General features: G+C 48.1%; 1 protein-coding gene across 2 annotated transcripts in view; it reads left to right on the top strand.

Moving 5' to 3' along the window:
• Positions 1 to 27,404, top strand: part of LOC8039829 — a 208,840-nt gene that overhangs the window by 125,603 nt on the left and 55,833 nt on the right. Inside the window, exon 2 of one of the 2 annotated variants that reach the window (XM_029984215.4) lies at positions 16,281 to 16,444. In XM_029984215.4, coding sequence (XP_029840075.3) covers positions 16,346 to 16,444 — 99 coding nt within the window. In that variant the 5' untranslated portion in view covers positions 16,281 to 16,345. Of the gene's footprint in view, positions 1 to 16,280; positions 16,445 to 27,404 lie in introns of those variants that run through there. The other variant, XM_029984216.4, reaches the window with a different exon arrangement.

The raw sequence follows: 27,404 nt of genomic DNA, 5'->3' as shown, positions 1-27,404 counted from the left end.
ACGGACATACGGACATGGCTAGCCCCTAAGGAGCTTCGCCCCTAAGATTGTTTACCTATAAAAAATGTTCACATCCTCATAGGAACGAGTCGGCAAAATAATATCTCCTAACAGAACCACACAGCTCTAATTTGTTTCACCATAAAGGGGCCATTCAACAACATTGGACAGCTGTGTGCCTTACTGGTACTATACTCCGTTTACCCTTAACCTGAGATTGCAGTCAAAGCTACAAGCGCGACGTAGCCCGCACTCTTGGCCTTGAGACAGGAATTTCTAGCGCGAGCGCTCGTTCTGCAGAAAGGCGCTTGAAAGCAGCGACCTTGAGCTCTTGTACTTGTGGCATTGGCTACCGTCTCAGGTTAAAGGGGTCATGAAACGATATCGGGATGGAATGTTCATGGCTTTACAGTCTTAGTCTGGCCCAAGTATACTCACACAGACCGCCAACTATTTAGAAGCTTCTTGATCGTTGTGAAATGGCGAGGATAAAAGGGGACTATTTCTTTTAGTCTTGCCTTCGCAAGGCTTGATGACGTGATTGTCGTATCAATACCACCCACCTGACGACAATCGAGTGTGGCTCATGGATTGGACAGGAGAACTGCGTGATCACTCGACTTCCGCTTGTAAGAATCAGTGCCTAGGCGGACGATCGGACAGTGGCTCGTCCCCAACCACTGCAGTGATGAGCATGGCTTAACTCTAACATTGCCTGGAGCTCAGCACGCGTTTTCTACTTTGCCAACCCCAGCGCGTGGCTGGGTCTAGCGCTTTATGTGTCCTGTCATAGCCTCCTCTCTACTCACAAAGCCCGACAGTTCAATGACGGAGGTACTACTGCGCGGTCGCAGATTTGGAGCGCGGCCATCTGGTAGAACAGAGCATTTCTCGGGAAGTCTGGTATTCAGCGCACAGCTTTTGTAGCGGCGAGGACCCGAAACATGATTTTCAAACCCGACCCGACGAGAAAAGAAGCGCTAGCCAGAGGAACGCGAGAAGCACGAGCGGACATTTCATCGCTAGGGACAAGTGTGTTTCGGCGTCTTTCACCGCAGCGGGTCGCCCGTTAAAGGACTCTTTTCTGCTGCTCTACCTTTCACTTTCAGCGGTTGCGTCACGTGACGATCTGCCAGGCTTTGTCAGTATAGAGGAGGTTATGGTCCTTTTTCAACGATAAGAATGCTTTCGTTCTAACTTTTTTCTTTCAGCGGCGCCCGTTACACGACTCTTTTCTGCTGCTCTACCTTTCACTTTCGGCGGTTGCGTCACGTGACGATCTGCCAGGCTTTGTCAGTATAGACGCTTTACACACGCGCCAAATTACAGCCGCCATTGCTGACCTTCTCTTGTCTTACCAAGATGCCGAGCAACTGAAACGGTAGTTGACGATCCTCTACAAAGGCCGATGCTTTAGAAAGGACACAGCTGAGTCCAATATGGCAATAACCTGGCCTGCTATGCTAATGATGAAGTGAAATAAACGAAATAAGAGGAAACAAAAATTGAAGGGCAGTTATGGCGGCGTCCATGCACAGCTGCTGCAAAGCGTCTATAGAGGAGATTATGGTCCTTTCTCAACAATAAGAATGCTTTCGTTCTAACTTTTTTTTTCAGCAAATGTTTATGCGTTAATGAAATTACTACAGTCTAGGGTCCACGTGCAACGTAGAAAAACATAATGCCGCACAACTGGTACGCGACCGTGAAATATTCAATTTTGCTCGCCAGAGGCGCCGCCCTTACTTGACAGCTACGGTTCTGTAGCCGAACTCTAACAATGTGTGGAACTCAAGGCGTTCCCTGTGCGACTGCGAATGCATTAAGAAAGAAGAAAAGAACACTCGTTTCTTATAGGCTATAGACGTTTCCTGTTTTCTATCGTTCTCAGTCACAGGCTTCCGTTTCTGGTATCTGGGACGAAAAATAATAAAACATTTAAACCTGGAATATCGAAAAAAAATATACGTGAGGCGAAACTAGGCTTCAATCACGCATTTTTGCCAACACCTTCTAGCGGCGTTGCGAGATGAAAACCATGTTTTACCGTATGCGAGAACTGACAACACTCAAGATGGCTTCGCCCTTGTGGAAAAGGTGTATAAATGTCCAGGAAAGAAGTCGGAAGACACCTAAGCACATCTTATGAGTTGTGAATGCGGAAGCATGAATGTCCGACGATGTGGATGCTACAGGGGGTGTCATGTTCGTCGGTAACGATACGAGCAGAAGCACCGCCGACGATGTGCCATGGATGATGGAGGCGACGGCATGGCTACGTCTACGTGTCCGTTTTAACCGACGCGGGGCCCGTAGTGGCATGGGGTTGCGGCGGTTAGTCTTATCAGCGCGCTGGCGACGCGGACACGCAGAGCCATCTGTCGGCGGTCGTTGAAACTGACGCGCGTAGCGGCCAATGGGAACCTCGTCGCCGCGCGCCAGCCAATGAAGATCTTTGGGATCAGGAAACTAGGTGCCGTTTTTTCGCTTCAAACTGATGACGTCGGCTCGCTCCATGGGACAGTGAATGCTTTCGCATTAACATTATAAGCGGCATCTACTGTAAGCGCACAAATCGTTCCATCGCCGCTTTAAGATCGGACGCAGCCAAAAACTTCGAGCCAATGAGACAAATCAAACAGCGTTACAAGCGCAACGACATGATGTTTGTAATTTTTTGTACGTGTCCTATTATGGCTAGTCCAATAACGTTAGCGAAGGCCCAGTGACTTGTGCTTGCAGTGAGTGTGTTCGAGGTTGCATGTGTTCGTGCCTTCGACGGCGTTTGGACAGCTTATAAAACAAAGGATATCTGCTATACTAATTTCATGCTGACGTGTGCTTGCATACGCAAAGCATGATTGCATTTTTATTGTGTATTCAAAGGCATGTTTTTTGTGAGATGCTCTTGTTCTGCTCTATGCGAAAGCCCAAAGACAGGGAAGCGTTCAACATTTGAATTCTATTGTCTACATAAGCAAATAAGGCGTATTATTTTATTCTATAATGGTGAACATGAACAAAAAAGACAAGGGAACAATTTTAACTAGAAACAGCAATGATGAAGAAAAAAGTACTGCTTCGCTCCATGACTTGTGAGAGCTTAAATTCTATGCGGTACTGGATGACGGCTACACTGCAAGAACCGCGATCAACTGTTTGTGCACGTTTTAAAAATATTTTTTCCTCTGGGTATAAAATACAAACACAAACACAATACATGAAAGCACACAGGCGAAAAGTGTAGCATGTGCACCTATTTGTATATATCTACATACAGGAATATATTACAAAAAAAGGGAGTTCAACTTATTGCGATTTATACGAAAAACGGTGCGCTCAAGCATGAAATGAAAAGCTACTTTATGCTGCGCTCGAATAGCGAGAAAGTGAAATAAATACTAAAGGCATCTTCGAGATGAGGCGAAATCAAACAAAGAAATAAAACAAAATCTTTGACTTCTAAAAGGATAGAATAGGGGATGTGATGGAGCGACCCATTTAGTCGAGGTCACTTGTGGACGATACATTCATGCGAGAGTGAGTCATTTCTCGGCGAGTATATTAGCGATTTTACGCGCGCACACACACACACACACACACACACACACACACACACACACATATATATATATATATATATATATATATATATATATATATATATATATATATATATATATATATATATATATATAGATATATATTACAGTCCACCGTTCGAAATCATAAAATATTTTCCAACAAGATTTAGATGGGTGTGATGAATGCACAAACATTAACATGCATCCGCAAAATATTAATAATAAAATAAAGAACAGCAAGGATCAGACGGGACGAAATAGCTTTGTTTAAAAAAATCTAGAAAATCAGTTATGCAGGCTCCGAAACTGGATTTCCACACGAAAGTGAGGCTGGGTGGTGCGATTTTTCTTAAATATAAAAGAGTACGGTTGTTTTCGCTTGCCTTCGAGTGACGAATATGTCATAGCCTCCTCTATATTCACAAAGCCTGGCAGTCCGACGACGGAGTCATAGAGTGTCCAGTCGCAGATTTGAAGCGCGAGGATCCGGTAGCACAGAGCATCAAAGAGCCATTTCTAGGGAAACCTGGACGTCAGCGCACAGCTTTTGGAGCGGCGAGGGCCCGAAACACACTTGATCGCTTTGGAGAAGTGTGTTTCGGCGTCTCGCCGCAGCGGGGCGCCAGTCACGTGGCTCTCCTCTCATCCGTTGTCTGCCGCTTCACCTTTTCTATTTCGGCGGCCGCTTCTCGTAGCAATATGCCATGTTTTGTCAGTATATAGGGGGCTATGCTTCTGTGCATCGCTCTGCATTCAATGAGATTGAGGCACCAGCCGATAGCAACGTTGAAGTATGAATTACAAAATGGGAAGCTTAAACTTAGTAAACAATTCCCTGCATTTTGTAAGCTCTCGGTGACCATTAAAACAACAATTTTATTGTAGACATCAGTGTTCTAAGCGTGTTGTGAACACTTTGGGACGTCTCATTTAACGGAAACAACAAAGATGCCGAAGAAAATAATTCTGACTAATCTCGTGTCTTGTTTTTCCCAATAAAGCCCAATGTCGCCGACAGGAACGCTTTTTTCATCACCTAAATACCGCCATATTAGAGGCCTTCATAACGAACTCCTTTAAAGGGTCAGGGAACCCGCGCACGCCGATAAGCGCAATGTCGCGAGCTAATTCGACGAATTCTTTAAAGGAGTTCATTCTGAATGCCTTTAATGGGCCCGTCTGACTGCGCTATTAGTCTAAAAGGGCTTAGGTGCCTGCTAAAACATAGATTTCTTCCTCTCTTTTAGATTTAGCTTTTGATTAAAGCAAGGTATCTTTTTGATAAAAAAAAACGAACAAAAAAAAAAACGGCACCTAGAAACATTTTTTTTTGTTGCTAATTTAGTGTCGAAGCTTGCGAAACTAGTTTCTGATGTTTTTCAGAAGTGGCTTCTATCCGCTGCAGGGACGGGTTGAAGTAGGGTCACCACGCTGTCAAGGGGCCCCGTGCTAAAATACTAGCGAGCTTCGTTCAAAACAGCACCAATCAAATGGATGTAGGAAGCTCAGAGGAGCCTCAGGGGTTTTATGGCGTCGTTGCCTTTTTTCTTTTTTTCAACGGGGAAGCATGGATTTTATCAAATTCCCCTTCTCCAGACAAGCCGATATTTGCGAGCTCATCGTTGTGCAAGCGTGTGCTAGAGAAACAAAATATAAGCATGGCCTCATCTTCCTTGTCGGAGGGAGCAAAGCTGGCGGTCCCGTTGAAGTGTCATTTATTTGAATCCAGACGAAAGGACGGCCACGGCGTTCTCTTTGGTCTGGCGCCCCGTCGACGCGTTTTAAGGACAATGATGGGTCGGAAGGGGCAAGCAAGTGTCGCCAAAGGCTTCACGAGCAACACACAGGCTACACGTCATGTTTGTTTATTTTTGATCCTTTAGTGAGGTTCCACGGGAAAAGTTTTCTTAAGAACCACATAACAGATATACCGATGGACCTCCCAAAACGAGCCTTCCAAACCAGAAACAGGCGTTTCAAGGAGCCGGTTCTTGAGATGTCTTCTAAAAGTTGTCAATAGGCGCTGATTTTAAACTACGCTTGAGTCAGTGTCTGATCTGCTGACGCCAGAGAACATCCCGCCTTCCATTTATTGGTATAAGCGCTGCAACGGTTTCACTTACCTCTTAGGTATGACCTAATATTTTTCGAGTAATACGCCCAAATGGTTGCAAAGTTCTAAATTACAACAATTAAAAAAAAAAGCGTAAATATTATTTAAAAAAAAAATACACAGCTTGTAAAAATATAGTTTGATTCTACCTTTTTTACCTTCATGATAAATGCCTTTTGAATCTGCTCGAATGGCAGTGATTGCCATATTGTAGTCTCATTCCGACTGAACGGTTTCTGTTATTATATGAATGCAGAACTCTTTTCAGTTTGTGACACGATAGTTCAGTTATCAGAAGCGGCTAGACGAAGCGGCTTGAGCCCATAAGTACCTCTCTAACCACCGAATTTGTTTTTGTTGCTTGCGTTGTTTTACTTTCACGTCAGGTGTAATTAACAAAGTGCTACTTAGACTAGTTCTAATAAGTCGAAAGAATTACTAGAATAAAACTTGATTCTCGGGACAGTTGTCTAGTTGCGAGGCATGTCTTTAGTGGCAGCAAAATTGTTTTATTCTTCTTTTAATGGGAATTTTTCAGGGTTATCTTCGGTCAGTGCCTAAGGCAATTTGGGCTTGAGTAATTACGTCACTCGACAGCAAGGGTAATTTTATAACTCAACGTCATGATGAGCTTATGTAAGTCGGTAGAAACACCTACCGTATACATAAGGTTGTAGACCTGGTGAAACAAGCTCATAGAAGAGCGGAGTCACCATTCTCAACAGAAGTTTAGGAGGCCCTATGTAGCTGCTCAATTTGCGTGACACTTAAGATTTTCCCCAGTCGTTAATTGCTTTGCGTTTTGTACCTCAAAATTTCTCTATCGAAGTGTTAGAGCATTCGCCCTCCTTTTCATTTCCATCCAGTAAAATTTGTATTTCTTAACACACGAAACTAGCGATACAGAATCCACCCAAAATGTAACTTGAAATAAATTATATGTTTATTTTTTAAAGCGGTGCAATATAGATATTACCGTCATTGCCGTTACCAGCATCGTCATTGTCGTACTGAATGTTCTTATCATTCGGGGCCTCATTTATCAGTCTTAGCCCAATGCCCTAAAGTTCCTCAACCTGGCCCTGATCTGCGGGCTCAAACTAGTGGTGTCCTCGAAACAACACGCACACATACATCAAAAGTGATCGCACTAAAAGTGCCAAGCAGTGTATAATGAAAGGCAGGACAAAATTTCCTCTCACAGCTTCGCTGAATAACGCATTACCGTTACGAAACAACACGACACACAGTAGCGTGGTTGCGAAGACTTCTGCTAAATGGCACAATATATTTGAGATCGTTCGTTCTTGGGTTGGGAAAGGGGCAGAGTTTACTTTTCAGAGTACACACGAGACGACACGAAGCTTGTGTTTGAAGAGGAAGATTGGACATGGTGAAAACGCAGAGAGGTTAGTTCAGATGTATGTTGTAACTAAAATGTAACACATTGCGCAGTTCAATATTTCGCAATTTATACTTTGTTTCGTCACAAGTCAGAGCGCAGTCATAGCTTAGAAAACATGCAAAGGTAGACACGGAAACTAAAAGCGGAAGGTCGTGGCTTATGCGCTAGCTTGATTGGTTTAGCTCAAGATTGCACAGGCACAAAAAGGCGACGAAAACTGTGACGTTACGCTTTCTCGCACTGCCTGTAGGCGTCACGGCCTCGCAGCTTAGACCGCGCTTCGACAAAGGCTTAAACTAAGTATATTCACTTGCGATTGCTTTACGCTTTTAACTATATTAGCGAAGGGTAAACAGTTGGTTACTGTAAAATGACGGCCTCTTAAACGGCATGCAAACGACAATGGCCATTCCTTTTTGTGTGATTGAGATGTGTTGGACTGCTGATAATAAATTTTCTGACAAGCTTGGTGTAAGCGACATGAGTTCGTCAAAATGCTACTGATTGAAGCAAGCTTAATGGTGTTTATTTTTATACAGCATTTTTCGCTAATAATAAGTTGAGGGCTCGTGACCAGGTTCTGTTACGAAGTTACAGTTTGAAACGATAATGAAACTATCAAGCAAGCTTTAAGCAGAGTGAGTTCGAAAAAAGCCAGGTAAAGGGAGAGAGAAAGAGAGAGAGAGAGTACGTATTACTCTAAAAGAGATACAATTTAAGCACTAGTGGATATTTGTTTAAAAAAGTGATAATTGCCTTAAATCATACAAGTCTGCGTCAATTTGTTCGCTTTGTAAAAGCAGCATGTTTTGTAGAGACAACAAAAAAATCATTAGGTGACTGTAAATGTATTTTTGAAATTAGATATTTACGATAACATCAGGGCACTATTAGTGTTTTAGACAAGAAAAACCGTCGAACAAGGTGTACCGCACATAAGTGATTTATATTATATAATACATATATATCTCGTTCATTCAGAATGATTCGCATCACGGCTCTTTTATAGTTTTTCATAGGTACTTCACTCTGCGTTGCGTGGGTCGAGGTCTAATATTGTTTGATAAATAAGCTGAATCGCCGTTTCTTAAAAGCTATACCCGAGATATTTTAAACGAGCAATTTCTGTGTATTGCGGGTGTGGAGGTTTATTGTAATAAATATTAGTATCACGAATGAAGGTGACGAGAGGATGGAGAGTGAGCTGAAAATAAAGGCTTAATCGGCGAACTTGTGCCAAACGAAAGAAAATGAAATGAGCGTCGAGGCAGCGGAAAAGTGTGCGGCGATTTGGCGGACAGCAAGCGAGAGCGGGACTGACTCGACAAGGTGGGGGCTACTCCTTATTTAATATGCGTCGGCATCTGGAATATTGGGCCCAGAAAATTCGAGCGTCGCGCGAACGCGGCGAGAGTGAAAAGGCATTTTCGAGAACAAGAAACAAAGACAAAATAATAAAAATTACGCAAGAACAAACGCGAATCTTCCCTGAGAAAGAACAAACGCGAATCTTCTAGAATACCATGACCTGGAGCTGCTTGCTCGGCATTTCGCGCCGGCACTATCCCCCTCCCTCCTTTAAAAGCACATCATACTGATGCAACGCGAAAAAAAAATGGCTAATAAACATTAAAAAAAGATAAAAATTCGACGAGGCCAGATAAACATGCAAAGTCACAGTTCTAACGCGTGTAGAACGACTTGAGTCAAACTACGTGAACCACGTCAGGTGTCCTAATCAGGAAACGGCGAAAACGTCGGTGAGAAATCTGGCGGCCGTGATTGGCCAACGCCACACTTGACCTTGGCGCCGGTTAATCATAGCCGCCAGATTTCTCGCGGACATTTTCGCCCAGTGTCCAGATTAGGGACCCAGGTCGTGGCTGGCGGCGTCCTGAAGGTCAGGTTCGGTCGGGGAGAGTCTCGTAGTTCAAGTCCCCAAGGTAGCAATGACCTTGTAGGGTTCGAAGTAGCGTTTTAACAGTTTCGCGCTGAGGCCGCGGCGGCGAATGGGCGTCCACACCCATTCCCTGTCACCAGGCGGAAACTCCACGTCGCGACGACGAAGGTGGTACGGGCCAGCGTCGACACGTTGTTGGACCTTTTGGCGAAGGCAGGCTAGTTTGCGTACCTCTTCTGCCTCTTGGGGAACCAGCTGGGCGTCGTCGGTGCCGTCGTCCGTCGGGTCATGGGGCAGCATGGCGTCGAGCATCGTCGTCACCTTTGTCCCGTGCAAAAGCTGAGAGGGAGTAATACCAGTGGTTTCTTGAACCGCCGTGTTGTATGCAAACGTGACGTAGGGCAACACCTCATCCCACCTCTCGTGTTTCATGTCCACGTACATTGAGATCATGTCGGTGATGGTCTTGTTTAGTCACTCCGTCAGCCCGTTGGTCTGCGGGTGGTATGCCGTGGTTCGGTGGTCGTTGTGTGGCTCAGGCGGAGTATTTCTTGTGTCAGTTGCGCCATGAATGATAAGCCTCGGTCAATAATAAAGACTTGGGGAGCGCCGTGCCGGAGGACGATAGACTCAACAAAGAACTTGGGTACTTTCAAAGAAATACCCGAGGGGAGTGCTTTTGTCTCGGCGTAACGGGTGAGACAATTAGTAGCCACGATTATGTAACGGTTGCCCTGCGCCGACGGCGGGAAAAGTCTAAGTAGATCCATTTTAATCTGCTCGAACGGTGCAGTGGGGGCTCGATCGGCTGCAGGAGGACTGCCGGCTGCGTCGGCGGTTTCTTCCGTCGCTGACTCTCGCAGCACGGTCGTGTGCAGAGGTGGACAGTGTTCACGAGCCTGGGCCAATAGTAATTCTCTCGGATGCTTGCGAGAGTTCTATGTAGCCAAGGTGACCAGATGTCGTGTCGTCGTGGCATGCTTGGAAAATCTCCTCACGAAAACTTGCAGGAATTACCGGGAGCCACGTTGAGTGGCTGTCCTCGAAATACCTCACCGGAAGGCGGATGTTGGTAGGGCACAGGAAAGGGCTCGGGGAATCGTTCCCCTTTGTCCCTCTAAGTGGTCGATCAGTGCGCGAAGTTCAGGATTGTCCCGTTGGAGCGCTGCCATGCCGATAATGATAAAGTTAATGATAAATGCGCAACTCTGCTACCTACGGTAGCAGAGTTGCGCATTCAGCCTCGGACGGTGACCGTAGTGCCGGCTTTCCTGCACGGTCCTGGACGCTTTGCTCGTCAGGTGACTGAATTTGGCGAATAGCGGCGTCACGCGCGCTGCCGCGCATGGAAAACGGAAAGGGAGTAGAAGGAGGCAAAAGCAGGGTAACATTCTCCGGTGCGCGTGAAACGTTGGCGGAGCGACCGTAGCGGTGGCTTTCTTACACGGAGCTGGATGCTTTGCTCCCCACGTGATCTATCACGGCGAATAGCGGCGTGGCGGCGTGGGGAAAACAAATGCACAACTCTGCTCCCCCTTCGGGAGAGTAAATCGAGGAACTCTAGTTAACGATCAGTGCACCAAGAAAGCGATCGTCGTTGTCGTCGTCTTTTCCGCAGCAGGTAGCTGACTCGATGGGGGCTCTGGACAAGCAGTCGGCGTCGCCATGTTTTAGGCCTGACATGGTAGACCACTGTCACGTCGTACCCTTGTAATCGTAGGCTTCATCGAGCGAGGCGTCCCTGTGGGTCCTCGAAGTTCGCTAACCAGCATACTGAATGGCGGTCGGTGACAACTCATAGAGGGCTCCTGTATAAGAACGGTCGGAATTTTGTGATGGCACAGACGACGGCCAGACATTCTTCTCTGTCGTCGAGTGATTTCGTTCCGCGTCCCACAACGTCTGACTAGCGTAGGTGTTCACGCGCTCTGCACCTTCTTGGCATTGGACCAGTACCGCTGCGAGTCCTGTATTGCTGGCATCCGTGTTAAGTTTCCTTTCGGTGGATTGATCAAAGTAGCCGAGAATCGGTGGCGACTGGAGTCGTTGCTTTAGCTGTTCGAATGCCTGTTGTTCTCCACCCTATTTGAAGTGAACGGCTTCCTTCGTGAGGCGCTTGAGCGGCGCAAAAACTTGGTGAAATCCTGAACCAATTGCCGGTAGTACGCGCAAAGTCCCAGGAATTTTCGGACGGCCTTCCTGTCGGTGGGCGGTGGAAATGTCGCTACAGTGCGAGTCTTTTCAGGGTCAGGACGAACACCTTCGTTGTTCACAATGTCATCTACGAACTTCAGTTCGCCGTAGGCGAACCGCACTTTGTCGGTTTGAGAGCGAGTCTGGAGGTCCTGATTGCTTGAAGAACAGCCTGAAGGCGCCGCAAGTGCTCGTCGAAGTTGGCTGAGAATACCACGATGTCGTAGAGGTAAACGAGACAGCTCTGCCATTTGAGGCCTGCTAGTACGGTGTCCATTGCACGCTGGAAAGTTGCCGGCGCCTTGCACAATCCGAAGGGCATCACCTTAAACTCGAACAGTCCATCGGGCATGACGAAGGCAGTCTTCTCTTGGCCCCTTTCCTCGATTTCGCTCTGCCAGTAGTCACTCTTCAGGTCCATCGACGAGAGGTATCGGGAGTGGCGGAGCCGGCCCAGTGTGTCGTCGATGCGGGGTGCGGATACACGTCTTTCTTCGTCATCAGGCTTAGTCGCCGGTAGCCTACGCAGAATTGAAGCGTTCCGTCCTTCTTTTTCAACAGCACGACTGGAGAGGCCCACAGGCTGCTTAAAGCCTGAAGGATGACGTCGTTGAGCATCTCTTGGACTAGTTCATAAATCGCTTCTCTTTCTTTTGGGGAGACTCCGTACGGTGGTCAATGCACGTGGAGCGCATCGTCGTTGGTAAACGATGCTATGTTTCGCAACTGTTTGGTGCACTTTTGTCGTCGTTGCAAAGCAGTCGCTGTATTAGGCGAGGAGGTGTCTGAGCTTGGGGTTAACGTCGATCTGCGGCGGCGGTGTACTGTACGGCTGAGATGGCGAGGGCTCATCGGAGATTGCGGCGCTTTCGGCAGCGTTCCAGAATTCTTCGACGTGGCCTACAGCGGCACATTTCGTGAAGTCCTGCGGCTCCTGTCGAAAGTTCGGCACGAGGACCACAGGACGTCCATCCTGCAGTTCCGTTACGATTCTCACGATGCCGATTCCTCTTCCGAGGAGCTGTTGGACGTTCCCTTCCAGAAGGACTTCCCCGCAGGCGACTGCATCGGTCACGACGGGCACAAGAACACTCGACCGCGGCGGCAGGTTCACGTGGTCTGCAATGACTCGTACAGCGGCTTGCGTCGTTTTTGATCCGTCCGGGGGTGAGACGGGCTTTCGTAGCGTCAACCTATTTGGTCCAAGGTTTATCATGGCACCGTGTTCACACAGGAAGTTTAAGCCAAGTATGACGTCTCTCGCACTGTCCTGAAGGACGACGAACTTGACTGGACAGGTGTTTCCGTGAATTCCGACGCGAGAAGTGCACGTCTCAACATGCGTGATGGTCCTCCAGTGGTGCGTATTTCTGGGCCGACTTATGGCATGGTGACTTTCCGAAGTTGGCGAGAGAGCTTCCCATTGAAAACGGAGTAATCTGCTCCGGTGTCCACGGGTGCCGACGCATCGTGACCGTCGATGACAACGTTGAGGCTGTTGAGCACCGTTGCGGAATTGCTGTTCCGATGCTTGCCGTCGCTAGAGTGGGGGCCTTCCGACGTTCTTGGAGGATGTTTCCGGCGGTCGTCTTCGGCAACTCCCCCTCCAGGGGTTTCTGCGCTTAGTTTCCCCGACGAGGTAGGGGGAAACAGTCTCTCTCGGCGAGACCTACGAAGTGGCGGCGCCGGACGTCGTAGTGACGGCGAACGGGATCCCCTGTGGGAAGGGGGTGCTGATGACGGCGGGCGATGCAGGTACTCCTCGTTCTCCAATCCTCGGCCGGGCGGCGTTTGGTGTGAACACATGAAGCCCAAGCTGCCAGTTGGGGCATCGCCGATACACGTGGTCGGCTTCCCCGCAGTGGTGAGGAACCGGGCGTCGGTCATCCGCGTGCCACACGTCCGTCTTCCTTGGCGCCGGGGGTCGGCTCGGAGGTACGGAGCTTGTTTCTGAGTGCGCCGAGCGAAATGCGGTGTAGGGGCTTCCCGTCGAGGGGGACGCCGGTTGCTGGTACTGGAGGGTTGCTGGCGGCGGTCGCCGAGCCATGGCGGCGTAGCTCAGGGTCGGTTGCTCGAGCGGAGCAGGGTTGACAAATGCCCAGGTTTCGATAGCTCTCTTCCCGCACAACTTTGACGATGTACAGTGATGCCAGAGGGTCGGCAGCAGGGGCAGCTTCTTGAATTCTTCGCGAGCAACGTCGCGGATGATCCGGTGAAGTTCGTCGGCTCTGGTGCTGAGCTCGGAGCGGAACGATGCCAGACTTGAGACGTCGTTGAGCCGATGATATTGGTGAGCTCGGGCGGCTAGCGCCCGCTCGATGTCTGTTGCTTCCGCAACGAATTCTTCAACGGTCGTTGGGGGGGGGGGGGGGGGGGGAGGGGGGGGGGGGAAGGGGGGTTGCGAATTAGTCCGCCGAAGATTTCGCACTTCACACCTGTCATGAGGAAGCGCAACTTTTTCTCGTCGATGGCTGGCGGGTCGGCGCGTGGACTTAAGCGTAGCAAAGTTTCAACGAAACCGGTTCCGCTCTCGTTGGGGGCCTGAATTCGTGTTTGAAGCAGATTCTCCGCTCACTGCCTTTGGTGTTGGCTCGTAAAGGTCCGCTTCAACTCGGCCACGCAGATGTCCCACGACGTGAGCGAAGCCTCGTGGTTATCGAATCAGTGCCTTGCAGTACCCTCCAGCGAAAAGTAGAGGTTATCCAGGTACTGCTCGGCAGTCCATCCTTTGTGTCGTGCCACGCGCTCGTAGTGTTGGATCCAGTCGTCGACGTTCTCATGGACCTCAACGTGGAAGGGTGTCGGCGTACGGGAACGAAGGGCAGGAAAACAACGGGGGAGGCAGCGGCGGGTGTCTCAGTTTGCAGACCCCGGGAGGTCATAGTTGGTTTCGTCAACTTCTTCCTCTGGGGGTCCGGTAGATGTCCAAGTTCCGGGGGTCGACCCTTAGTGCGATGGCTTCCGCAGGTCTCGGTTGCCTCCACAGACGGTCTTTTTGAGCCGGGGACTGGGCTTGCGCTGCGAGGCCTCGTACGGGTGCGTTTCATGGGCTGCGGTACCCCGCACCTCCACAGAAATGTCACGAATCAAGGTGACGAGAGGACGAACAGTGAACCTAAAAGAAAAGTTTAATCACCGAGCTTGTGCAAAAAATCAGAAAGAATGAGCGTCGAGGCAGAAGGAAAGCTTGCGGCGATTTGGCGGCGTAACAGCAAGCGAGAGCGAGACCTACTCGACCATGTCGGAGGTTGTTCCTTATCTAATGTGCGTCGGCATCAGGAATATTCAGCCCAGAAGGTTCGAGCGTCGCACGTTCGGAGAGGAAGTGAACAGGCACTTTTGAGAACAAGAAACCAAGACGAACTATATAAGTTATGCTCTGAGGAAGAACAAACGCGAATCTTCTAGAATACCGTGATCGGGCGCTGCTTGCTTGGCCGTGCGCGCACGTCAGTACGACTACTGTCCTCTCTGGCTATCTTCACCTGGGGGACAGCCGGAAAGTCCAAATGCAGAAACTGATTTGTTTGCTACTGCTGCGCAGTAAAACAAAATTATACACATTCGCCGTGTTTGACTGATTGATGTTGCTGGTACACGGAATGCTTACAGTAAGGGTTTTTAATAATTAGTTAGTACAAATAATTTAGTGGTTTCAAAATTGTCAACCTAAGAGCCTCACGGAATATTAGGATCCACTTAGCGCCCTTAAGATTTTATGGCCCAATTTTACGGGTGCCTAAGATGCCTTCAAAAAGAACATGTTTAAAAAATCGACAAAAAAGATTGCGATCTCGCACCTATCAATGTAGCATTTCGCCGACATGGCCCGAGAGACAGACGCTCCATGCTGACGAGCAACTATATTCTTCTTCGGGTCCTAGCTGACCCAGAATGCGCACCCAAGGCAGCTGCGTTGGTCCTTTACTTATCGGGGCCTTGCTATCTGGGCATGCGCTCTGCCGCGCGTCTCGCGAGCAGCTGAAGTACAGACGCGGCCGAGACTACGAGCTAATGGGAGGAATCAAACAACGCCAATAGCGCAAGTTACTAGGCCTTCCCTTTTCATAAGCGGTCAGCGATGATAGAAAACGTAGAGAATCATGACGAACACCACGATGGTGCCATGTTGACGCTGTCTGATTTGTCCCATCAGCTCGTAGCGTCGGCTGCGTCCTGACTTAAAGTGAAAGAAAGTATAGTTCTCCGGTAATAAAAGGTTTTTTCTCTGGAGGCTTGTAACGTGCCCGTCTGACAAGGGCACCTTTACAGTTTACCTTTACTTTACTTCGAAGACTTGAGCAATATTTTTCTTCGACGCGGTTACCGATCTAAGTTAAAAAAGGACCAACGTTTTTCTCAAGACCGTTATGCATTATGTTCCGGGTCTTAAATAGGGCCCCTAGCAACAATGCCGTGCACTAAGGCACGCGTTCTATTTTTTCGGTAGAAAATTCAATAAATCAATGCTGACCTTTCTGCTACGCGCGCTCACCGGCCTTTTGCTCTAAACTTAGTTGGCTCCTGCTTTTGTGAGACACTTTCGTGCTTTACGGCGGTCTCGTAAACAGGAAAAAGAAAAATAGAATGACGAAATAAACCTTGAGCCGAAGTTGGAGCTCTTATCGTGTCATATTCTAGGTGGGCGATCGGAGAAGTGACAGTCACCCACGTGGTAACAGCATCCTAGTTGGGGTTTACATATTCCTTCAGAGACGTCCGCGCGGAAAATGGCGAAGCTTTACTGCGGCATGTGCGACACATAGAACCAATGTGGTGCGCAATTTCGTCTGCTTGTTTTGCAGGGGATGCGGTGACGACAAAACGCCGAGCTCTGATTGGCTCTAATGGAAGGACAGGGGGTCGACTTCAAGGCCGCTTGCTTTGAAGTCGACTAGAGCCAGTCGGAGCTCGGCTTTCTGACGTCACCGCAACCCCTGCAAATGATGCAGACGAACTTGCACTCCGAATAAGTATCGGTGTCATACGAAAGAACCTCAATGGGCCTAAGGCGGTGTCTAGTTTTCCGAAAATAATTGCTACCGCATTTAAACACTTCGTTTATTTTCGTTCTCCTCTGTGTAGGCGCAGATGCGGTGGCGGTGGCGGCAGGCGTTGCTGCTGCCTAGCTGGCCCGCGTTGCCGGCTTGATGACGTCAGCAGTCATGGCGAACAGCAGCGCAGTAGGCGTGCAGGATGGTGTCAACGGGACCCCGTGGGCTGACCTCTGGTGGAAGGAGAGGGTTCAGGTGAGCCGTCGACCTCGTTTGTCGATGTCAGAGTCACTGGACAGACACGGAGTCACTACTATACGCGAAGGCAACGCACGTAAACACATCTCCGTTTTGTAGCACCAGATGTGGGCAATGCACATGCGGAGAAGCCGCATACGGCGCGCCCACAGCAGCGCCCCCATGGCGGTGTGACGTCCGAGTCGCAGGGCGCTGCATACTATTCGTTTTCTAACCCGATGGTTCAGGTTTTGCGCTAGCTCGCAACATGGGCGTGTACCCCGTCTAAATTATTTGAAGGTGGTATACGCGTACAAGCAATGTGAGTTTTGTTTCTTTCATTGGAGGACGGTTCAGAAAAAACGACGTCTATATTTCTTGTTTTTTATTTTCATGCAAAAAAAAAAAAAAAAGGAAAAAACTACTTACAATTTCTTTACCTACACTACGAATTTGCCGTTTTGTTTTTGTGACTTCCCGCGACTAAGTCATCAAACGCAGGCGTCAAAACACGGCTGGACCCGTGAATCGATGGGGCGTGCATACGCCTATTGAATCTAGCGTCGGGTGTCGTCAAAACACGCACTGGAAAAGTGGATTTCAATTCACAGAAACCAGTCGGGTGTGTATGAATCTTTGATGGCACCTTGATGGGAAGGCGGGGTGGGAAAAATAGTATTTCTTGTGCGTGTCCTTTATAATTTTTGCGAGCGTGCACATCAATTATGTTATCACCCTGGAAATACTGTAGACACTGACCGCCTAAAAACGCCGGACATGTCCTAATATATTCACACCGCTTGTTTCGTCATCTGTTTATGGTCGTCTTTTGCGGTTAATAGAGGAGTATCATCGATGAGGGGCGTTAATAAGGTCTGAACTCGAAGCGCCCAGCGTTTGTTGGCTGCAAATAACTGTAAGTAAAAGCCTTTTTAGTGCTCATTCAACTAATTGAGATCGTATAAATTAAATTATTTGGTTCACAAATTTACAGTTCGCACGAGTGATTCGCAACATGTGGTGCTGCGTTGTCTAGAATTCACCAAGAGCGAATGTGACCGGGCCGCTACACCTTTCTAACCTGTAGCAGGGGGCTTAAGCAAGAAATTTATGTTTGGGAATTTTCTTTTATTTGATCGATACATACTGTTGGGAATAATCGTTGCCAGTTTAGAGCCCAATGTGCGCGGTCGTGCATGACCTCCAAAACGATGAAGCAGAGATCCGCTATTTCAAATTCGCGCTTTGACGAGGATTGCTGTTTGCCGAATTTCCTGGTGCCACCCGAAGGGCAGACTTGTTCCCACTGTGTTTGCACTACTGCAGCCCCACGTGTTGCCCTTTCGTCGACTCGGTAATCGCTCGTTTGCGCTGATGTGTTTTCGCCCCGGATGTACGAATATTAAGGAACAAGTCTATCGTGACATCGGGGCGCCTAATGCTCAATATGTTTCTAACAATTCCGACATTCACCTGCCGTGGGAATGCATCTTTAATGTGCATGTCAGTGCGTGATTTCACCAATGCACGCCGATGCAACATACGGTAAAATCGACACCGGCAAAGGAAATTGAACCCAGCTTTCTTGTTTCTGCACCGCCAATCAATTTTTGCTGCGCTACGACGACCTTCCTCATTGTCTGAATCTGGGTGAGAAAGTACAGAGCAATTATTGGTTTACTTTTGGTGACCTATATTTTGTACTTGATTCAACCAGTTTGCATATCATAGCAATGCGAGAGAAAGCGTGTTTTTGCAGTGTAGTTAAAAGAAACAGACAAAAAACAAAAACAACGAACAACACTTTTTGTATTGAGACGCCTGTTTGATCATGACTTCTGTGGTACCAAAAGATGACATTTTACCTGCAGAATCCCATTAATAATCTCTTAGTAGGACCGTTCATTTAGCGGTTATGTAAAAACATTTCAGACGGATGTGGGCCATGGATTGCACTTCTCACAGACAGTGTCTTTTTTGTTCTGCGTGCGATGAGGTATGATGAATACATTGGTTCAGTTTGGGTCCATGTCTATCATCACCACTGAATCGATATTGTATATGAGGAATGAAAACTATCGTACCAATAGGCCTGGCAGAGAAATGGAAACTTGATACAAACACGATTTCGTTGCGCTTTTTCATCATAGTCCTCCTTACTTTCCCAACTCTGAGTAAATCATGTTGTAGCAAAATGTTTTTTAAATGTTGAATATTTTATCTGTTATTAACTCCAAGTAGTTCTGGATATTGAGGACATATTTTTGATGGCGCCTTCCTGTGGTTCCTCTACACTATGATTTTACGACCAAGATTACCCGTGGCAAGCGACAGGTTTCAAGGTATAAGTAAATACGGTGGAACCATGGAGTCATCGCGCTCTTAAATCAATATATTGTCAAAGTTAACCCACTAATGCTCCTGTTTTACGGGCACTTAAAAGGCATTCGAAACAAACCCCCATAACGACGGACGAGATGTAAAGATGTTTTGCCGATTCTTGAAGTAGGTAAGCTCGTTCTCAAGACATTTTAATGTGCCCGTAAAAGGGAGGAACGACATTTTTATGAAACGCCAAGACAAGAAAACCAAGAGAATGATGATCGAACAACATGACGACGTTTCAAATATTTAAGACGTCGTTGTGCTGTCCGTTCTTTTTGTTTAATTTTTGGCTAGGGATTTTATTACGACGACGCCCGTTCAAACCGCTAGCCTGCGCTATTACCCTTATTTGAGTATGGCATTACACTCTTTTTTACGTCAAGGGAAGCACAATTAATACTTCCAAGGACGTCGAAGTGACCGTTCGGTGAAGCTTGGCCGAGGACGGCGACGGGTTCGGCGGCCCACTCCACCAAGCACTCAACGTCGCCAAAAGAGCAACACACGCACACACACACACACACACACACACACACACACACACACACACACACACACACACACACACACACACACACACACACACACACACACACACCACACACACACACACACACACACACACGCACGCGCACGCACGCACACGCACGCACACACGCACGCACACGCATGCACGCATGCACACGCACGCACACGCACGCACACGCACGCACGCATGCACACGCACGCACACGCACGCACGCATGCACACGCACGCACACGCACGCACACGCACGCACACGCACGCACACGCACGCACACACACACGCACACACACACACACAAACAAAAGAACACGACGCTGTTTCGGGTGCAACTATTGGGGAGGAGGTCGGACCGTGGCGTCCCTATCGGCTAACTTTAAAACTACACGGATGGGGACAGCAAATAACAATGACACAGAGCTCGGCTGACTTAACCGAGCGGCGCGTCCGCGTTTGGCTGGAGTTCGTGTGCTCCGGTTGCCTGAGTTGGGGGATGGGCCCTTGTGTCATCACTCCAGCCTGCATGAACAATGTAGCATGCAAGGTGCATACGCCCAGCTCAGCAGAAAAGCCGAAGTGGGTGAAGATGTGACGACTGCTTTCGGGAGAGGTCCGGCCATAACAATAAACGTCACTTCGTTTATTTTTAGCATTTTTACGTTTAGACGTCAGCATGGTTACAAGGCCGGTGGGCCTGTCCACAGGCCTTGTGTTGGGTAAACACCGAGGAGTGGGGGCAACAAATACGGCCCCTTAGCAAGAAGCGGGTCAGAGCGCCCCCTGTAGCTAGATCTCCTCGCCAATAGGAAGCGCTCTGACCCGTTTGTGGTCCCTACATCTCGATGTTTACCCAACACAAGGCCTGTGGACATGCCCACAGGCCTTGTAGGCATGTTGACGTCTTAACGTAAAAATACTAACTATAAACGAAGTGACATTTAGTGCTAGACCCGGATCTCTCCCGAAAGCAGTCGTCAGAGAAGGCGGGCTTGACCGATTTCCGCTTTTGTGCTGAGCTGAGCACCGTGCATGCTGCATTGTTTATGCAGGCCTGAGTGGTAACAAAAGAGCCCGTCCTCCCCCTCACTGAAGAACACGAACTCCAGCCGAACGCTGATGCGGCGTTCGGTTGTCAGCCGAGTGCTGAGCCATTGTTCTTTGTTTTTCCCATTCGTGTAGTTCAAAAGTTAGCCTTTTGGGACCCCACGCTCTGATCTCCTCCCTAATATTCAAGGCCAGCTTAAGAAGTTCGGGGCGTGGCGAGCAGCGTACGTCTTATTATCGCTCCGAAGCCAATGGGGTTGCGGATTCAGTCGATAAGAGCACCGAAGAACCAATCACAGCTCAAATAAACGTGACCATTTTAGGCCCCGCTCAGCATTTCTTAGGCTCTCGGTGACCATAGCGGGGTGTAAGATGGGCAGGTGGAGAAACGAGAACCAGTTGGGCGGTCTGATTGTGTTTCGGCTTCAGGAAGGTTCAAGTATTCCACATAGATGGCGCCACGCATAGAAGAAGCGAAACAAATTATCCTCATTCATTTTGCGGGCAACGCGACACAGCAGAAATTTATTTCATAAACTGGGCGTGAGCCACGCAAGTTTAATCGAGCAAACAAATAATATAATTCATATGTAGGCTCTTTCTGTACCCTTGGTTTTTCTTCACGAGCTAAATTAATCGAGGGGCACGCTACGTGACAAAATCAAGGCGAACCGTGATGTCACCTGGGGCGTGTCGTGAGTTCAACTAAGGCGTCAATTTCTTCGGGCGTGTTCATGCTCAATAAAGGTGTTGGTTCCCGCAAAAGCGACCCCCTCGGCTCTGTGAAGTGTGCGACCGTCGTGATTGCGACCATGGTCTTGGTACCCAAGAAAATACCTACATAGGTCAGAATTTGCGAGCCGTTTGGCAGGAGGCAATCGAGCGTTCGGCTCATATCAAGTTAGTCGAGGTAGGTTCCCGAAATTTCGCTTCAAACGCCAAGTAGCTCTCAAGGTTTGCAGTACACCTGGCCTGCTAAAGCGAATAATTTTAGTTCACGTTTCAATTTTGCGTCACGACGCTCTCTCAACTTGCTTTCGTATGCCATGCGGAAAAAGCAACAATAACATAAAACGTGAAATGCCAGCATACTTATTTTATCGCTTTTTTTAGTTATCTAGGTCGCTTTTTACCGCACATCGACAGACGTTGACAGACTAGTGGTGCAAAACTATCGATAGTAAAATCGATAGTATCGATAGTCGCCAGAAATCTGACTATCGATAGTAAAACAAACTATCGATAGTACTATCGATAGTCAAATATAGAAAAACTATCGATAGTACTATCGATAATCGGTTATCGATAGTTCTGGAACACTATCGATAGTTTTGGAAAAACTACCGATAGTATCGATAGTCAATTTACCGATAGTTTTGCATCACTATGACAGACGCTTGTATTGGACCGTCGCTCGCGCGTGGTGGAACACTAGAACGCCGCTTTCATGGTAGAGCCTAACGAGCGTCGTAAAAGCTCTTAGACAGGGCGGAATAGCAGACGGACTAAGGCGAAAATGGACGCCAACAGGCAGCGTTCATGTCCGCTTCCCTCATGCCTGGCAGACGACGACAGACTGTGGTGAAATAGGGCAGACGGTGCCGGAGGCTGCCGCGCGTCTGCTCGCGCTCTAGCAAACGTTGTCAGACGCCAGACTGGACGCGTCGATTTTCTGGAAAGGGTGACACCAGTCTTTTAAGCGTGTTCTGTTGAGTAGCCAAGACAATCCAGTTGTAATGACCGGGGCAAATACTTTGTGGGCGGTGCTTGGAGTGGGCCGTGACCTCCACCTTAATTGCGTCTAACGGCGTCAATATTGCGCTCAATATGTTTTTCTTCTCCTGGAAAAATTACGAAAAATAAATGCGTGTCCCATCTTTGCCCCTAAAAAGATTTTCTTTAATTCCAATGTATTTTTAAGGAATGAGAGACAGGGCAATTCCCTAGCGTTGTATTAAGTTAGTACCCTACCACTCCGCACCAGATGAGATTGCGGCGTTCAACGATGAGAGAGCCGAAGATGTAATCAATAGACGAGGCGCTAGAACACATTAAGTCACAACCTGCGTTACTTCAGCAGGCAGTAAATATAGCAACATAATCCACACGGTGTTATGAGACAGTGTTTTGGTACGCGTCCTCGAGTATCTGAGAACGGGAGAAGCACGTGGTACCGTTCTTTGCTGGTATCTAATTCAGGAGCTCTTCGGGTGAAGCTCCTCCAAGCGTCTCTTTTATAATGCGCGCAGTTTGGAAACCCCTCGACGTCATTCTAGATACGAAGCCTCGGGGAACGACGCCGTGCGCGGCAAAGACCTCGGGATCGACGGACTCGGAGCGTTGGCAGGACGGAAGCTCAGACGAAGTGCAGGCCTCCTCCTGCCCAAACTGTCAGTGGGCTCCCCGCCACGAACCGCTCTTGATTGTGTCAGAGAAAAGCGGTCATCGGCTCTCTGCGTTCGTTTCGGCAGCTCCAGTTCAGCGAACTTTGTTAATGAGACGTGAGGGCCCCGGGCTCGCCAGTGGAAGTTCGGATGGCGGGCGATTAGAAATGGGATGCCAGTTGGTCTCGGTAACCGGGTAACGACGACCGGCAAATTGGATCTGTCCGCTTGCGTGGCCGGGGGACCAGTCGCAGACCTGTTGAGAGTTCGCACCTGGATGAAGAGAGCGATACGCTCGTGGGGGGGCTAGAACGGGGTCATCCTTAAACAACCAAGAGAAAAAAAAAAATTAGCCAGAAAGAAAGTGCGAAATGTTGGAGGGTTCCCAGAGAGATACCTAACGTAGACAGGATCACTTTGCTGTCAAAGCTTTTTAGTAACTTGGCTTAATGACAAAGTAACCATGCAGGTTTTCTGAAAAAAAGGAAAGCCATAGTGAAATAACATTTTATTGAGGAACTTATATCATTTTAAACAGATACCTGAATGCCGTCCGCATGTATAACATGAATGCCTATTCAGTATTTTTTTAATATTCAGTTTGATTTAATATTTTGTTGAAAATAGCAAGATAAATAGACACTCATTTCAGTTAGAACCGCACAGCTAGCATAGCAGTAATATGTTAAAAGCAATGAAACACGTCGAAAGGAAATAGAAGGAAAGAGGTGATAGGCAGTGCACTCTCATTAGTATTCTTATTGGTCGCTCAAGGTATGCGGTGTAATACTTGGCATCTGCGAGACGTCAGTGATTTCTGGAAGAGTGTGTTCAGTTGTTCCCGCCTATTCGCGTTATTGTTCATGCAAATGACTCTAAATTCAAAGCTGCTTGAAGTTATCCTCCTGTACGTTAAACACATTTTGTAGCTTTTAGAGAAATCCTTATTGAGCCTGATATTGCGAACGCCTCATAGCAGTTGACGTTTAAAAGCAGCGGCCAGTTTTATAAAAGCCTAAAACTGTTTGGCGAATACATATACTGCCCTAGACAATCGCACATTCTCTGAACGAGAAGCCTAAAGGAACCATGGTGTTATCTTTGGTTAGGGGTAAATAATTTTAGATCGAGATTTTATAACCGCATATCAGTTAGTAGGTAAACAGAACCTAGCACACAAGGGTAGAGTACAAAACGCCTGCTCTATATGTGAAATTTTGAAAATACACGCGGTCTACCTTTTTACCACACACTACTTGAAACACTCTCCAATGCGATGCATCACCAGAGCTCACATATCGAACATGAACACAGCGTTAATCGCACGCATGCGCCCGTCAACAATCGTTCCATCGACAATTGGATTCACGTTCATGGCCAATGAGTGCCGTTAAGGGAATTGCCGAATTCTAAGAATGTCCGGCACCATATCCCGACTATTATAGTTTGTTTCACTTTATGTTCATGCGAAACTGAAGCTGCAAACAGGAGCAAGCCGCTCGAACAATGCTCGCACTGAACGAGCGCAAGTGCTGGGTATAGACGGTCAAAGTCCAAAACTCGTCCTTGTAGCTTCTGCCACGCTCGCACTTAAGAGGAGATTACAGTAGAATTATACCTCCGATTCAATATATTTACGAAGCTTTGTCTTTTCAAAAGACGCTTTGAAATCAAAGCCAATCTGACGTGTCTATTTGCGCTTTCGCCGACTACTCCTCAGTGTGAAGTAATTCCCACTGCGGTGGCTAGAAGAAGGTATAAGGATCGCTCAGCTTGCTCCGTGACGATAGGTGCGCCCTCATCGACTCTGAGATGGCAATTGCAGACGCTGTGCCGGGTAAGGCTCGTTCGCGTCGCTAGAAGTGCTCGTTTATGGTGTGTTTCCCGGAATGATTGCCCCGTACGTTTGAACTGCCGCGATGGCAAAACAGCAAGCACACTGCTTTGCTCCCGAATGCACCATGGGGTACGTTTCTGCGAATAAGAAAGAAGGAAGCCCCTCTCTTGGCTGTCCCCGACGACGGCGAGCGCCGTCAGGTTTGGCAACGCTCAATCCGTCGAACGGACAACTTACTCGAAAGGTACACCATAGTTCATGAAGCCCATTTCGAGAAAAGTTTCACTGTTCGCAACTACGCGCACTTGACCAACGGTGAAACAATGAAAATTTACCAGGGTCACCCTTGCCTGACTGGTGATGCGATTCTAACTTTGTTTTCGAATGCTCCCGCGTACCTCTCGAAGAAACTGCCATCAAAGAGGAAGTCGACCATGTCGAAGGGCGGCGTGCCACGCGAGCAAAAACGGGCAGACTTCACTCATGAAGACGAGGAAAGTGTCAACCAATACAGTGACGCAGTGCGAGGCACGAAAAGTTGGAGAGTATGAGAGATCTCCCAAGCAGGTACTGCGCAAAGCACGTAATCTCAAAGCTCGCGGACGTCGTAGCGTTCTCAGTGTGAGTGCCAAATTGCGAAACGCTGTGCTTTCAGAAGTTATTTTTGTGTCCTACCAACGAGACAAACACCCATTGAGCTGAATATGTACATGGATCAGTGGGAAGACTGTAAATGGCGACACCATTCGGGCTGTTAAGGACCTGCTGTTGGAGATGGATGTCATGGTTCCTTGTAAAGGGTTTCAGGCTCTGACGGGTATTGACATAATACACACAAGAACAAAAAAAAAAAAAAAAAAAGAAGAACAAGAAAGGGATCAAGAAAGCACCCCAGTCGTAGCGGACTCGAGCGGACGACGCATCTCCTTGTCGACAGCAGCGCCACCGCTGCATCTTGACAGGCTGCTTCTTCTCTCGTGCGCCGCCTCTGACACCTCCCCTTCTAGCCACCGTACCGCTATTCAACTTCCGTTTGATATTTTCTTTTTTATAGTGTTTCAGCGCATTATTTTTTTTTTTGTGTGTGTGCAGAACTTTGAGTAACAAGACGGGAACACGGTATCTCATAGTCTTGATCGGCGCTCTAGGTGATCGTGCACTCGGCGCTAATAGCTTGCTTCACTTGTCCAGAAAAAGCTGTCCCCGAGATGATTTCGTTCAGTAAAAAGCTTCTGATCTGTGCCATTTTCAACGTTCACGTATATGGCGCGCTTTTACTTGCTTTCCAAAGAGGTGACCGCGTACATTCTGGGCTATGGGGATTGCATGGTGGGCTAAGTATATTTAAGCTTGCATTGTAACGACGTACGGTCGTGTTACTGAGGCTAGCAGTTAAACTGCACTGACTAAATTACTCACATACAACGCAAACTTGTCAGCCATACCTTAATGGCGGGCTGAGTTGAGTTGAGAAAACGCCTTTATTTTATGCCATGCGTGGCTGATCTTGCTTTAAGGCATCCGCAGCGGCAAAGAGAAAACACGTACACACAGCTACTAACTCGGCGTCCTTAATGCCCACCCTGTGGGGAGCCCTTAAACCCCACGTCAGGGTGGGTTATGTTGACCCACGCAGCCGATGCTGGTTGGTGCTACCTGGGCAGGAAGGGGGCCGCTAGCGGCGTCCGCGTAGTAAACGACGTGTCGCCGTGGGTCCAAGGCGGGAACGTGCCGCTCGTGCGCCTTGGTATTATACGCTCGTCGCTCTGGATGGCCGGCGTCTATGCGTCGGGGTAAGGGAGCGTCAGCTGTTAAGGTGACGTATTTCTCCCAGGGTAGTGGTGGCGGCGGTGGAGGTTTTGGTGCGAACGATGTGAGGAGCCCGATCTCTTGGAGAATGGCCTGGCATGCCTTAGTACCTAATAACGGAGTGAGCTGGGCAGACATGAGTTGTTCAGCTACATCCTCGAGCTTATTGAGATTTTAATGAGCGGATAGGTACGACAGTCAGGTGTGCTTGGGAAGGCCTGTGATAAGCCGTATCGCTCCCTTGTTAAGGTTCTTGACGGTGTCGCGTTGGTGCTGTGTTGGATAGTAATAGTCGTACCCTTAGAGTACCTTTGAGGAGAAGAGGGCCTGGGCGAGCTGTCTGGTCTCTTTTTCGCCTGTGCCCCGCTTGCGGGTGGTGACTCGTCGTATCAAGTGAATGATTTGGGTGCCTTCTTTCTTGGCCTTACGTAGGCATGTCCCGGCTCTGCCATCCTCGTCTATGAAGAGTCCGAGAATGGGCCCAGTCCGCGCTCGCCTGATAGTGGTGTTGTTTCGAGCCAAGTTGTAAAAAGAGCTTTTGTTATTGAATCGAAACGATTGGTTAATTTAGTGGGTACTACATTTCGCGAGGTAAAGGTTATTGAAAATATTTAAGACCTTCTGTAGGCTGGCAAGCTAATATAGAGTTTTAGTAAATCATTCCGATACCTCCGGTACCCCCGATAACGGTACCCGATAACGATACGATGTATGCACTAAAGCGGCGGCGGAGTATCGGGTGTCGTCATCAGATTCATAGAATCGATCTACAATAACTTTCTAGTGTAAAGCAGCTACGTACCGTCGTTTGAAACCTCATCAAAATGTGGAGAAGGGTTCGCGCCCTATTGAAAATAACTTTTCAGCCGAAATATGTATGGCACCGTCTCAGCTATTCAAACCCCTTCAGTCGATCAGACCCCTCAGCCCTTCAAACATTTTCAGCCCGTTCCAGCTTCTTCAGTCCTTCAGCATTTTACATAGCCTCAGCCTTT

Source organism: Ixodes scapularis, unplaced genomic scaffold (genome assembly GCF_016920785.2).
Source record: "Ixodes scapularis isolate PalLabHiFi unplaced genomic scaffold, ASM1692078v2 PGA_scaffold1__304_contigs__length_218370807, whole genome shotgun sequence".
In the NCBI taxonomy this organism is placed as follows: Eukaryota; Metazoa; Arthropoda; class Arachnida; order Ixodida; family Ixodidae; genus Ixodes; species Ixodes scapularis.
Note: the sequence above shows the minus strand (reverse complement) of the source record. Positions and strands in the feature narration are given on the sequence as shown.